Source organism: Bos javanicus, chromosome 25, assembly GCF_032452875.1.
Source record: "Bos javanicus breed banteng chromosome 25, ARS-OSU_banteng_1.0, whole genome shotgun sequence".
NCBI lineage: Eukaryota > Metazoa > Chordata > Mammalia > Artiodactyla > Bovidae > Bos > Bos javanicus.
The window spans coordinates 3,172,827-3,187,874 of NC_083892.1; the positions used below are offsets into that span (position 1 = coordinate 3,172,827).

A 15,048-nucleotide genomic window follows, 5' to 3' on the forward strand; every position below is an offset into this window, starting at 1 on the left:
AACTGATTTTTTTGTTCCACATTCACAAAAGAGCCCCCGTGCCTTACAATGGTCAAAACTGGAAAGAAGGGGGAAAAAATGGTCATGAGTAGAAAATCCTTTTTGATAAAACTCTGTTGTGATTAGCAGCACATTAAGTATCTAACCATCCAGGAACAGAACTGCCCCAAAGGCCAATCCATTGTGCACCATCCTGGAAACAGCTGAAAGTATATAGTGCAACAAGCCTTTCTGTTAAAGTGTCATGTTACTAATTTGTCCCTCTTTATAAAACAAAATCTAAAATAACCTCATTTAACAATAGCAAAGCTGCAAAGCCATTCAAAAGTTACCAGTTTCAGAGGACAAGCTTCAAGGCCGAACTTGTCTGGTATGATCTACATTTCATATGTTCAAAGATTTTTCACTCAAACATGTCAAGATTAATGAAGCAAAGGAGATCTATTCTGCAGTAAAATCATAGTATTTTCATGGTGTGAAATCAGAGCATTTAACTCTTGCCTGTTCCCACATCTCTCACTTCAGATAAGCCGATTTTACAAAATTAACATCAAACTCAATTCTTTATCAGCTTTTAAATAGAGTATTATTAGTGACTTACATATCACCCACCAGACTTACTCATTCCTCTCCGCTGCTTAACAAATTTATTTCAACCAGACAAGAATCTCATGACTGATTTTTTTATTGTTTCTCTCACTTCCACATTAAATAATAGTCTAGGAATTGTATTAAAACTGCAGCCACAAAATTCAAGTTTTGTCTCAACAGGAGAAAGAGATATTTAGACCACTAGTAGAAAAACGCTAGTGGTCAAAGAAATATTTGCACAAGCTGAACAGCTGTGTCTACTGCAAATCTGAAGGCACTGCTGCAGCAATATAATTCAATTTGGACCCATTCATTATAAACTGATTTTCAGATGCTGCTACTGCAAGACCGTAGTGGAGAAATGCAAGCAACGCTGGGAATCAAATCATGGGCAGCAGAGCACAAGTTTGCGTTTTACTGCAAAGGAGAGCTCTGAAAGAGGAAACATAACTAGTACATAACGCTACCGTGAACCAGCCCAGAAAAACCCAGAACCATTAAACCAATAGAAAACTAAAATACTTCTCTTAGGCAACTGATATGAGTACCGAAGAAAGTCTCCAGACAAGCTGTTTAAAAGATTTATTTAATACTCTGATAAAAAAAAATTTTTTAATGGTAACTCCGACATTCCTGAACATAATTTATTTATATACATATATATATACATACACACATATATACATATATATATATGTACATTGTAAGAACAACACAAGCTCCCCTGGAGACTGCGGCCCAGATGAATCTGCTATTTAACTTTCTTCCGAAGTTATACACGTGAAATTAACACTCCACAGCAACTTTTATGACATCTTGCTAAGAAGTTCTGGGTTGTGAAAAATGGAATGGCTTAGGTGACCAGCGACAAGAGTTTTCAAAATAGCACTAAGCATTTTCTCAGGAAGCACATTCCAAGAAACTTATAAGTCGTAACTCACGGGCTGGCTGCTGTTAGGAAAGTCCTCTGGTCGCAGCCTTGTGAATATGTTACCGATTCAGAAAACTCTTCGGGATTCCTTTCGGCTGCACTATTTCCTTCTCACTAGCCAGCGTCGCCTCCGCTGTCATCCCTCCAGCCAGCCACGCTTGTGTGGACGGACACACGGCGGCAGTGGGAGGCAGACGGAATCACCACGCAGAATACACACGCTCCACTTTACTTTTTCTCCCTGGAAGTACCACTCGGTCTCCCGGCGAGGAGGGCTCCCCAACTCCGGGCGATCCAAGCGCACCGGGCATGTGCCACCCCACTCGGGCCCCATGACAGTATTCCGACAAACTTCCCTCTCGGCGGCCGGGGTCCAGGGGAAGGGGCTGCGCGGGCCTTAGCTCCGCGGGCCCCGCACAGCCCGCCGCCGAGTTGGGGTCTCCCGGGGCGCTCACCTCCGGATGGGGCTGACAAGCAACCCCCGGGGCCCCGGCCCCCTTCTCACCTGTGCTGTCATTCGCCGAGAAGCCGGGCGAGCTGAGTTTGGCTCGTTTGGGGTTGGGCGGTCCGTCCAGCAAGTTCTCGGCCATTTTCACCTGCTCGCGAAAACAGCCCCGAGCGCGGGCGGCCGGGTCGGCAAGGGCTCCGGGGCTGGGGTCGGCGCCGGCCCCGGCCGGCTGCGAGGGGAGAGGAGCGAGCGCGAGCCGCGAGCGAGCGCCGAGGGAGAGGGAGGGCGCAGGGCCGGGTGGGGGAGGCGGCGGCCAAATCTCAGCCACAGCAACAGCGCCCCGCAGCGCTCACCGCCCGCCCCCAGCCTCCGCCGCCGCCGCCGCCGCCGGCCGCGGCCCCCTCATCCCCTGCCCGCCTCCCGAGCGCGACACTCCGCGGCGGGGGCGCCCCGGCGGCCCGGCGGCCCCCCCGGGCCCGGCTGGCAGCGACAGCGCCCGGCCGGGCGGCTCAGGCAGTCCCCGGGAACATGGTGCCGCCGCCGCGCCGCCGCCTCGCCCCCCCCCCCCCCCGCGCCCCACTTAATTAATTCGCTCGCGGCCCGACTACCGGGGGGCTCCGGGCTCCGCTCCCCGCCCGCGGCCCGCCGCCGCCGCCGTAAGGAAAAACAATGCGCGAAGCGGGGCCGCCGCCGCCGCCGCCGCGGCCCCCCCACCCCCCGTTCCGCCGCCGCCGCCGCCGCCGCCGCCGCTGCCGCCGCCGCCGCCGCCGCGGCTCCGGGAGGCCGAGCCGAGAGGCGAGCGGGGCCGCCGGAGCGGGCGCCGAGGGCCGGGCGGAGCGGGCCGGCCGGGCGGAGCGGGGTGCGCGGGCGGTTGTGGGGCCCGGGACCGGCGGGGCCGAGTAGATCGCGCTCGAAGCCCCGGTCGGGTCCGCGACAAGATGGCGGCTGTTGATTCCTCAATTAAAAAAAAAAGAAAGTTTTTTTTCTTCTCTTTCCAGAGCCTGAACGGGGAGGGGGAGGGGGCGGGGCACGCCGGTGCGTCACCCCCCCGCGGCGTCACTACGCACGGCCCCCGCCCCGCCCCCTCCACCTGCGCCGGCCGCGGCGGAAAGAGCCGAGCGTGCTCGGACGGAAAGGGCCGAAGGCGCGGCCTCTGTGCGTCGTGCCGCCCGGCGGCGGGGCGGCGGGGCGGCGGGGCGGCGGGGCTGCCGGGCGGGGACCGGGCCTGCGGGACTCCGGGCGCCGGCACAGCCGCCACTTTTGTTCTGACGGCGACTGGACGGTGAGAGCTCTGGCTGCGGCCTGGCCTCAAGCCGGGCCCCTAGGCGTGGAGTCGGCCCCGGCAGGGCCCGCCTGTCCCGCAGGGCGACTCTGCTCGGTCTCGGCTTCTCTCGCCGCTGCCCCGAGACTAGGCCTGGCCGCTTCCCCACGCCGGGTGCCAGCGATGTGTCGTGGCCTCTGCAGGTTACACATTGCCCTCTGGTCCGCTTGCGAGAGGGTGCGGTGGGGAAACTGAGGCAGGAAGTGGCGGGGCCGGAATTCGAACGCCCCCACGAGATGTGAGGGGGGTCGCCAGGCTTCAGGTGCGACACCCTCACCTGCCTCGAGAGGTGGTGAGCGCTGTTCCCCAGCCGGACGCGCTCAGCTTGCCCCAGGCCCAGAAGGCCCCATTACATCAGAGCTTAGGGCCTCGACGGCCTTGGTGCGCTACCCCCGCCGCCCCCCGACAACCTCCTGGAGCCCTCAGGTGCTCCAGACAGGTGTGGGGTCCCAGGGGGATCAGCCCGCCTGGCCACTCCCCGCAGGATGGTTCCACAAAAATCTGAGGTGTTCACACATCTCGGTTCTTTTTATCTGCTTCTCAAAACTTGCCAGCGCTTCATCCGAAGTCCTTATCTGAAAGGTATCACCAGCAACCTGTTCCCTAAGCCAGAATTCTGTGAGTCAGCGCCGACTCCTCCCTCCCTCTCCACCTACCGAGCAACCTGCCTCCCAGGTCCTTTACCTGGGCAAACCGCTCTTCCTCCCACTGCCTGGCTCCGATGGCATCTCCCTACTAAGCGTCCCTTGAAAACCATATTTCTCCCCATTCAGCACCAGAGTTAACTTCTTGGAAAAAGAGAAAAAAACTCTGATTCAAAGAAACAGCTTATATAGTGTCTGTGATGGTCTTCAAGCGTCAAGACTGAGTGATCTCACTTTCCTGTACCCGCAAAAATTAATACAACATAGTAAAGCAACTATACCTCAACTAAAAAAAAAAGAGACTGAGTGATCTTTCTACTTTTTTCTGTTTATGTATATTGTTCAAAATCTTGACTGCCCCCTTTGCATCCCTCTTCCACTATCCATGCCTCACTCCGTCCTTACGTCCCCCACACCCACACAGTCACTAGGAAGTTCTTACCACTCAGACCTCTTCATACTTTTGCAAATGCTGTTCCCTGTGCTGAGAATACATATACCAGGCAAACTAACTAATGCCAAGACCCGGTTCAAATATCACCTGCTCCAGGAAGCCCTCCCAGCCCAGTTTAGGGCTCCCACGGCACTTGTGGGCATACTTCTGTGAGGGTATACCACACACATGCTCATTTTTTATCCTTCCTGTTTTTATTTGTCTATCAAATATCCCTTGAGAATCTCCTGAGGGCATTGCCACTGCACTAATTTCTTGGGCAAAGAATAAAGAAAGAAATCCCTATCTATTCAAAGAGGCCAAACAGCAAGTCCTGGAAATCAGAAACAAACATTCAAGAAGTCACTGCATAAGAAGGCAGGAGGTGTTTAGAGTCACAGAGTAACACAGGGGCCAGCAGCAGCCTGTATCTGAATGTGCCTGTGTATCCCTCTCACCACAAGTCTGGGAGCCCTGTGAGGACAAGGGCCAGCTCTTCACAGCACAGTGCCCTGCAGGAGGCAGGTTTGTAAAATTTGATGAATGAATGAATGAATGCACAGTGTCAGGCTCTCCTGAGGGAGCCTGGTCTCAAGGACACAGAAGGTTGGACTCCAGCCTGAAGCAGCTCCAGGCCATTTCCCCACAGAGGGGACAACATGTCAGGTCACTGAGAGGCCTCAGCCAGGGCCTGCTTGGGTCAGTAGGAATACCTCCAGGCCCTCAGAATTCCTGGGTAAATGGCTTACACAACAGTGGGCACATTAGCTCGTGCCATCCCCTCACTCCCAGAGGGGGAAATGGAGGGCACTCGTCCCTAAGACTCAGGAAGTGACCTGGACGTGTCAGGCCTGAGCCTGAAACACAGGTCTTCAAACCGCATGTTCTTCTGGCCTCCCAGACCTGAAACATACCTGCTCTACAGCCCTTTTTCTGTCTCATTTGTATCCTTTTGTCCCATTCCTCTGGTATTTCAGGATATCTGCAGTTTCTTTCCTTTCTATGTCTTCTCCCCTTAGTTTGACTCTTGTCAAAGAACACAGCATTCAGACATAGGTGGGGGAACGGCACGGGAGGAAGTATGGATCCCGCCTGCCCACCCTTAGCCCGGGATCAAGGTTGACACAGACAAAAGGGACCCAGCAGTGTTGAGTGTCTTCTGTATCCCAGGCTGCCCTGCCATATGCTCTACTCAGATCAGCACTTCCCACAACCCTGGATGGAAACTGTCCTCTTTTTACAGAGGAGGGAATAAGGCCCAGAGGAGAGCCACTCTGTCACTAAGGAGCTCCATGGGTTGCAGACGTGAGACTGCCTGCTCTCTCCAGTCTCAGAGGCCATTTCACCAAGGAATCCCCATTTACAGGATGCTTCGGGGCCAGGAGAGGAGCAAGAGGTAGAAACAGATCAGGAGAGGTTTACCTGGGAAAAGTTCGTTCACATCCATCAACTGATGAATGGATAAATGTAATGTGTTATAGCCACACAATGGAGTATCATTCAGCCACACAAGGAATACAGCATGGACACAGCTACAAGATGGATGGACCTCAAGAATGTGATGCTCAGTGAAAGAAGACAGTCATCAAAAGACTGTATATTGTATGATTCCACTTATACAAATATCCGGAATAGGGAAATCCATAGACACAGAAAGTAGATTAGCTGTTGTGGGGGGTTGCTGGGGAGAGGGGGAGACAGTGAATGGTAGCCAAAAAATATGGGGTTTCTGTTAGGGTTATGAAAATGTTCCAAAGTCGATGATGATGGTGGTTCACAACTCAGAACTGAAAACCACTGCAATATACACTTTGGGTGAATCACACGGTACATGACCTCTGTCTCAACCAAGCTGGTTCGTAACAGGCTGGTTTGGGAAGAAGGAAGAGAGACAAGGAAAGACAGAGGGAGGCAGGTGCTCCCAGCAGAAGAACAAAAGTCAGCGGCCAGTTGGGAGAGTGAAAAAGGGATCTGTGTGGTGGCACCAAGGGAAAGGGTCCGGGGGTGGGGCTGGATTTCCCAATTAGGGGCTGCGGGGTGAACTCAGAGGGAAAAAGACAGAGACCCAGATTCACAGGCCGAAGTGGAGAGAGAGGATGTTCGTGAAGGAGAGCTGAGGAGTGTGAGACTCAGGCTGCTGCCTCGGACCCCAGCGGACACTCATGCTCAGTGGGCCCCAAAGAGAGGTGGCAACCTTGTCTCCACTCCAGCTCTGCCGCATGTGCCCCACTTCCCAGGAATGGGTCCTGACTCTCTTCTGGAGGCCTTAGGGTGGCTTCCCACTGTTCACTTTCCTGAACCTTTAATCCCTGCCTCCCAGAAGCGGGGGCTTCTGCTCCTCCATGAATGCACAGTGTTTGCAACCAGCCCTGACTCTGCCCCTTCTCCTCCACTCCCAGTCAAGCTGCTGAGCCCAGTTGTCTACACTGACCTGACTCACTTCTCCCATTCACCACTTTAATTTTTATTCAATGAAAATTATCAAACAAGTTACAAAAAATAATGCATAGATATTCCTGTCTACATTATTAAGGTAGGCACTATTAACATTTTGCCACATCAGCTTCAGATCTTTATATTACTTATTTATATAAGGAATCACATGTCAGACACAGAACTAAAGCCCCCATTTCCTCTCTCCCCCAAAGCCACCACTTTCTTGAAGTTGGTGTATATGGTTACCACATGAGATGTATTTTGGGGGGATTTTGGGCCATCTATGTGGCATATGGGATCCTAGTTCCCCTGTGGGAACCTGTGCCCCCTGCCTTGGGAGCGCAGCGTCTTATCCACTGGACTGATAGGGAAGTTGCCAAGATGTATTTTTACTGAGTATTTTTACTCAGCTGAACCAAGTGAAATTGTCAATACCTGACAGTTTCTGATCCCTGCACCCGCACCAACAAATTAATATGGTTCATCTAAATATGACTTATGCATCCAAGTCTTTTAGCCTCTCAAATTGAAATTGTATTCATTAAGCAATAACTCCCCACTCCCTGATCTTCCAGCCCCTGGCAACCATCGTTCCTCTCCAAGGTTCATCTGCATGTTGTAGCAGGTGTCAGGAATTCTTTCCTTTCTGAGGCTGAATAATATTCCATCGTACTTATGTATCAGGCTTCCCTGGAGACTCAGCAGTAAAGACTCCACCTGCAATGCAGGAGACTATCAGCCGTGCAGGAGACTCAGGTTCGATCCCTGGGTCAGGAAGAACCCCTGGAGAAGGAAATGGCAACCCACTCAAGTATTCTTGTCTGGGAAGTCCCATGGACAGAGGAGCCTGGTGGGTTAAAGTCCATGGGGTTGCAAGAGTCTGACACGACTTAAGGACTAAATGACGACCACCACACCACTTATATATTTAATACCACACTTTACTTATCCACCCATCCACTGATGGTTGTCTAAGATGCTTCCACATTCTGGCTGTTGTGAATAATGCAAAGTTTACAAATAACTCAAGATCCTGCTCTGTCTTACTCCTCACTCCATTCAGGCTGCTAGAACAAAATACCATAGACTGAATGATTTATGAACAACAGAAATTTTTTTCTCATAGTTCTGGAGCCTGGAAGTCCAAGATCAAGGTGACAGTGGTTTTGGTGTCTGGTGAGAGCCTGCTTCCTGATTCATAGATGGCTGTCTTCTTGCTGTGTTCACACATAGCAGAAGGGGTAAAGGAGTTCGCGGGGGCTTCTAACCCCCTGAGCTGTTCAGAGATCAACCGAAAGGACTCCCCCACCTCTACTACAGTGTTTCTAATTTAGAGTAAGGAGAGTTCCGCCAACTCCTCTTCCTTTTCAAACTTGTCTTGCCTATTCTTAGCCCTTTACTTTTGACCTGTAGTGTTAGAGAAGACTCTTGAGAGTCCCTTGGACTGCAAGGAGATCCAAACAGTCCATCCTAAGGGAAATCAGTCCTGAATGTTCATTGGAAGGACTGATGCTGAAGCTGAAACTCCAATCCTTTGGCCACCTGATGCGAAGAACTGACTCATTGGAAAAGACCCTGCTGCTGGGAAAGACTGAGGGCAGGAGGAGAAGGGGATGACAGAGGATGAGATGGTTGGATGGCATCACCGAATCAATGGACATGAGTTTGAGTAGTCTCTGGGAGTTGGTGATGGACAGGGAAGCCTGGCAACCTGCAGTCCACGGGGTCGCAGAGAGTCGGACACAACTGAGCGACTGAACTGAACTCAACTGAACTTACTCTTCTAGGTGAATTTTAAGGTAAATCTTTCCAGAACCAGTAAAAACATTGGATTTTTTATTGACTTTGCATTGAATCTGTAGAATAATTTGAGGAAAACTACCATTTAAAATACAGTGAGTCTACCTATCAATTAGCATGCAAAATGGAGGACAGAGGAACATGTCATACAACACTGGGGTATGATCTGCAAAATCCAGACTCTACAAAGCTCTGCAAGAAACACAACCTGGATTTCTTTATTTTTATTTTTCATTTATTTTCATTTATTTATGTGGCTGTGCTGGGTCTTAGTTGCTGCACACTATGTTGTTGCACAACATATGTTGGAAGGTGATAAACACTATGCAGAAAAGTAATAAGGTAGGTTAAGGAGGATCCAGAGTGTCAGTGTGGGGACAAGTGTAATTTTACATGATGGATGCTAATTGTTAGAGAAATGCAAATCAAAACTATAACGAGGTACCATCTCACACCAGTCAGAATGGCCAACATTAAAAAGTCTACAAATAACAAACGCTGGAGAGGATGTGGAGAAAATGGCAATTTCTTATACTATTGGTATGAATGTAAATTGGTGCAGCCACTATGGAAAACAGTAGAGAGGTTCCTCAAAAAACGAAAAATAGTTTTCATATGATCGTACAGCCCTACTCTGGGGCACATATCCAGACAAAACTATAATTTGAGAAGATATATATACTGAAAATTCATTGACAATAGCCAAGACATGGAAACAACCTAGATGTCCATCGACAGATGAATGGATAAAGATGATTTGGTGCATACACACAATGGCATACCACTCAGCCATAAAAAAGAATGAAGTAATGTCATTTGCAGCAATATGGATGGATCTAGACATTATCTCCTGAGTGAAGGAAGTCAGAACAAGAAAGGCAAATACCCATGACTGAATGCCCATGCCTTCCAAACTGAACTCCAGAAAGAGGCCAGAAAGATATCTCAAAGTTAACATAGTCCCAAATGTGCCTCCTGACAATACTTATTCCACCCAATGTCTTTTTGGTTGATTGCAACTCAATTTTCCCAGATTCTTAGGCCAAAAAATGTGGAGTCGCTCTTGAGTCTTCTTTTTCTCTCACTTTATATGCAACTTATTTTTTAAAGATCCTCTAAGGACATGGGTTTGATCCCTGGTTGGATAAGATTCCACATGCTGTGGAGCAACTGAGCCCATGCACCACAGCTACTGAAGCCCAAGTAACTCCAGTCCATCCTCCCCAACAAGAGAAGCCACCACTATGAGCAGTCTGTGTCCAACAACTGGAGAGTAGCCCCTGCTTGCTGCAACTAGAGAAAGCCCACACACAGCAATGAAAACCCAGAGAAGCCAAAAATACACGAGAAAATCTTTTTAAAAGATACAAAAATTCAATTCAGAAGTGGGCAAAGGATCTAAATTGACAAATTTTTCAGAAAAGAGCATGTAAAAATGGCCAATAAGCCAATAAGCACATAAAAAGATGCTGAGCTTCATTAGCCATCAGGGAAAGGCAAATCAAATTACAATGAGATACCACTCCACACCCGCTAGGATGGCTGGAATAAGACAGACAGACAATAACAAGTGCTGGTGAGGATGATTAGAAATTGAACCTTCATACACTGTTGATGAACATGTAAAATTATGCAGCCACTCTGGAACAGTCTGGCAGTTCTTCAAAAGCTTAAACAGAGAGTTCCCCCTTGACCCACTAATTCTACTCCTAGGCATATGTGTATAATCAAGACAAATCTATACACATGTACATAAACGTTCACAGCAGTATTATTTGTAATAGCCAAAAAGTGGAAATGTCCACCAAAAATATGTGGTCTATTCATACAACATAATATTATTCAAGAATAAAAGGAATAAAGTAATAATACATGCTACAGAGTAGATCAACTTTGAAAACAATGTGCTAAGTGAAAGAAGCTGATCACATAGCACCATGTATTGTATGATTAGGTTTATAGGAAATGTCCAGAATACGCAAATCTATAGAAACAGAAAGTAGATCAGTAGTTTCGGGGGCTGGGGAACTGGCGATTATTGGCTTGAAAAAAAAAGTATCAGTTGCTCAGTCATGTCTGACTCTTTGCAACCGCATGGATTGTAACCAGCCAGGCTCCTCTGTCTATGGAATTCTCCAGGTGAGAATACTGGAGTGGGTAGCCATTCCCTTCCTGACCCAGGGATTGGACCCAGGGATCGAACCCAGGTCTCCCACATTGCAGGTAGATTCTTTACTATCTGAATCACCAGGGAAGCCCCAAGAATACTGGAGTGGGAAACCATTCCCTTCTCCAGGGGATCTTTTGTGAGGGCTGGGGAATTACTGGCTTAGGGGTATAGATTTCTTCTGGGATAATGAAAATCTTCTAAAATTAATTGTAGTAATAGATGCACAGTTGTGTGAATACACTAAAAGCCATTGAATTGCACATTTTAAATGAGTGAACTGGTGTGTGTGTGTGTGTGTGTGTGTGTGTTTTAAAGGATCTCTCTGTATGTTGCACTGAGAATAGAAATGGGAGTGTCGAAGAGGCAAACTTGGAAGTAAGAATTCCAGGAAGGACTTCAGCTAGGTGGTAGTGATCTGTCTAGTACTAACAGTGGATATGGGGAAAGCAATTGGATTCTAGATGTATTTTGAAGGCCAACCAGGCATCCTGGTGAATTAGGAGCAGAGTTAATGAAAAAGACAGGGGTTAGAGATGACTCTCAATTTTATTCTGAGCAATTTTATTCTGGAGGGCCAGAACTGCTGTTAACTGAGATGGAGAGGGCTGAAGGTGAAGTAGTTTGGGGGAGAACATTAGGACTTGGATCTCAGCATACTCGTCTAGGTTTCAGTAGATGCTTTCTCAGGTTAAAGTGATCGCTCTCCTCGTCTTTGTTTACTGAGGGTTATTCAAATGAGTGATGAATTTTATAAAACAGTTTTTCTGAATTTGAAATGAATACACATTTTCTTCTTTTATCTGTTAATGCTGTGAAACACACAAGCAGATTTTCTAATGTTAAACCTTTATTCTGGGACTGCCCTGGAGGAGAGGACCCAGGTTCAATCCCTGGTCCGGGAAGATCCCATGTATCTCAGAGGAACTAAGCCCATGCCCTATAACTACTGAGCCCAAGCTCTAGAGTTCTCAAGCCGCAATTACTGACGCCCATGCGCCCTAGAGCCCAGGCTCCACGACGAGAGAAGCCACCACAATGAGAACCCCAGGCACCGCAGCTGCAGAGTAGCTCCTACTCGCCACAGCTAGAGAAACCTGCACCTAGCATCAAAGATCCAGCGCAGCCATAAATAAATAAAAGTTTAGAAAACCTTCATTCTATTCCCGAATAAACCTTACATGATTATAATCTGATTTTATTTCTCTGTTGTTATCATATTTTTGTTGTTGTTATCATTTTTAATACATCGTTGGACTTGCTTTGTTAACATTTACTTAGGATTTTGCATTGAATCTTATAAATGAGATTGGTTAGTAATTTCTTCTATTCAAGTTGTTCTTGTTTCACAGAATTATTTGAACTGCTCGCCTTCATTTGTTCTTCTTGGAATAGTTTGCTTCATAGTTTGTATGAGAATAGTTTGTATAAGATAGGATACATTCATTCCTTGAGTGCTCAGTAGAATTCACCTATATGACAAACTTCATGTGTGTTTGTTGGTTTTGATTTTTTCATGGATAGAATTTTAACTACTGAATCAAATATTATTAAGGTTGTAAGTTAATACACATATAAACTTATTTTTCAAAATTTCCCATTTTACCTGTTTTTTAGAATATGGGTATGAAGTTATTCAGAAAGCTCTCTTTTTTAAGAAAAAATCTAATATAATGTTTATTTGTATTTTCTCTATTTTTTGTGTATTCATCAGTCTCACAAGAGTTTTGTCAACTTAATTTTTTTATAAAACCAATTTTTGTTTGGTTTTTGATCTACTTTATTGGTTCTTTGCTTTCTATTTTATTAATTCCTGCTCTATATTAAAAACTATATTAATGTAAATGGCCTAAACACCCCCAAATAATGGGAAAAAAATCATTATATTGGGTGAAAAGACAAGATAAAACTATGTGCTATCTACTATAAATTTTAAATTTTCTTTCAAATTTCTAATTATACTTTAGTTATAAAGACAAAGATAATTAAAAATAACAGGATGGGAAAATAGCATGTACACACTAATCAAAAGAAAAGCTAGAGTAAATATCTTATAATAACCATTATAATCCATTATAATCTTATAAGGGAAAGAATATGAAAAAGGATATATATATATATATATAACAATCATTTTGCTGTACAGCAGAAACTAACACAACATTACAAATCAACTACACTTCGATAAATACATTTTCAAAAAAGAAAACCTAGAGTGACTATATTAATATCAGACAAAGTAGGTTTCAGAACCGGGAATACTACCAGGGATAAAGAAGAACATTTTACAGTGATAATGTCAATTAATTAAAAGCACATAATAAAACTAAAAGTATATGCATCTTATAGAATAGCTTCAAAACATATGAATTCAAAAAACTGATAGACATGGAAAAATAGATAGAAAAATCCAGTTAGACTTGGAGATTTCAACATACTTTTGTCAGTAACTGACAGAGCAAGCAGAGGCTCAATGTAGATAAAGACTTAAATGCCATGGCCAACAAACTTGACTAAATTAACACTTATAGAACACTGTACCTAATAACTGTAGAACACAAGCGGTTTTAAAACACCCATGAGACATTCACCCAGATAGTCCATTTGTTGTTTAGTTGGTAAGCTGTGTCTCACTCTTGTGACCTCAAGGACTGTAGCCCGCCAGGCTCCTCTGTCCAAGGGATTTTCCTGGCAAGAATCCTGGAGTGGGTTGCCATTTCCTCCTTCAGGGGATCTTACCAACCCAGGGACTGAACCCGAGTTTCCTGCATTGGCAGGCAGGTTCTTTACCACTGAACTACCAGGGAAACCGTTCTAGCCCAAGATGGATGAGTCATGGTGGAGAGTTTTGACAAAACATGGTCCACTGGAGAAGGGAAGGAGAACCACTTCAGTATTCTTGCCTTGAGAACCCCATGAACAGTGTCAAAAGCACAGGGTAGGCATGCAGTAAATACTTGTGGGATGAATGAAAGGCTGTATACACGGAGACCAGAAGCAGGACGGAGGTTCTCCAAGGAAAGCAGAGATGTCAAGGGGAAAGGGTTCCCAGAAAAACAAGGGGCATGGAGAAGGGGCGCTACTTTGTTAGCCCCTCGGTGTCCCGCTTTCCAGGCAGACTCACCAGCTGCCTTGCCCAGAGTGGCAGCATGCGGTTGATCAGCAGACACTGAGGATCTGGACCCAAACTCTCATTCGACGGCATCTTCAGCACCTCTTCGGGTTCACACTCTTCGTCCGCCTCATTCCCCATCTGCTCTCCAGGGCTTAGGGAGCACATCTCAGGCCTGAGTATTGGTCTCCTGCCTGGGGCGGCTGCTCCACTTCCTGTCCTTAGTGTTCTACTGCTGCTGCTCCCAGGGGTTGATCTCCAGAAAATGCTGCTTCAAGCAGCTGGTGATCTCGCTGCCCACCTGCTGGATGAAGATGCAGCTGTCTCCAGACACTGTGATCAGTTGTAGGTGAACCTCATGCTGGTGACGATTTCTGAATGGCTGAACATCTTGGCAATGTACTCATCCATATTCTGGGTCATAAAACTAGTTTGAAGAAGAATAAGAGAATTTCAATTGTATACAGTGTTTCCTGACCATCACTGAAATTAGAAATAAATACTGAATAAGAAAAAGATATCTGGAAAATAACCAAATGTTTGTAAATTAAGTAACACAATCTTAAATAACCTATTGCTTCAAAGAAAAAATAACAGGGATTTGGAAATATTTTGCACTGAGTGAAAATAAAATCATAACATATCAAAATGTGTGGAATGTACCTAAAATAGTGCTTAGAAAGACTTTCAGCATTAAGTGCTTACATTAGAAAAGAGAAAAAAGGTCCCAAATCAATGAAATAAGTTTACATGCTTAGAAAGTGGAAACAAAAGACAAAATTAAGACCAAAATAAGCAGAAAGAAGAAAATAAAATAAAGAGTGGAGATCAATGAAAGAAAATAGAAATGCAACTGAGAAAATCGATAACACCAAAAGCTGGTTCTTTGAAAATATCAATACAATTGATAAACTTCTAGAAAAAATTAAAATGTCCAATATCAGGAATTAAAGAGGAGAAACCAAACATAGCCTGGTGCGAGGGATAATAAAAGAACATTATGAAAAACTTCATAGCAACAAGACCAGAAACTTAGAAGGAATGGACACAAACTACCAAAGGTCACTCAAGGTGAATGGATTTAATTTCTGAAATTTAATTTAATTTAATGTCAACGAAAGACATTAGATTTGTAGTTTAAGACCTTCCAACAAAGAACATTTCA

General features: G+C 46.2%; 1 protein-coding gene across 1 annotated transcript in view; it reads right to left on the minus strand.

Moving 5' to 3' along the window:
* Positions 1–2,307, minus strand: part of CREBBP (CREB binding protein) — a 119,134-nt gene extending 116,827 nt beyond the window's left edge. The window contains exon 1 of the mRNA XM_061401010.1: positions 2,028–2,307. Coding sequence (XP_061256994.1) covers positions 2,028–2,112 — 85 coding nt within the window. The 5' untranslated portion in view covers positions 2,113–2,307. The remainder of the gene's footprint in view (positions 1–2,027) is intronic.
* Positions 2,308–15,048: the final 12,741 nt, after the last annotated feature.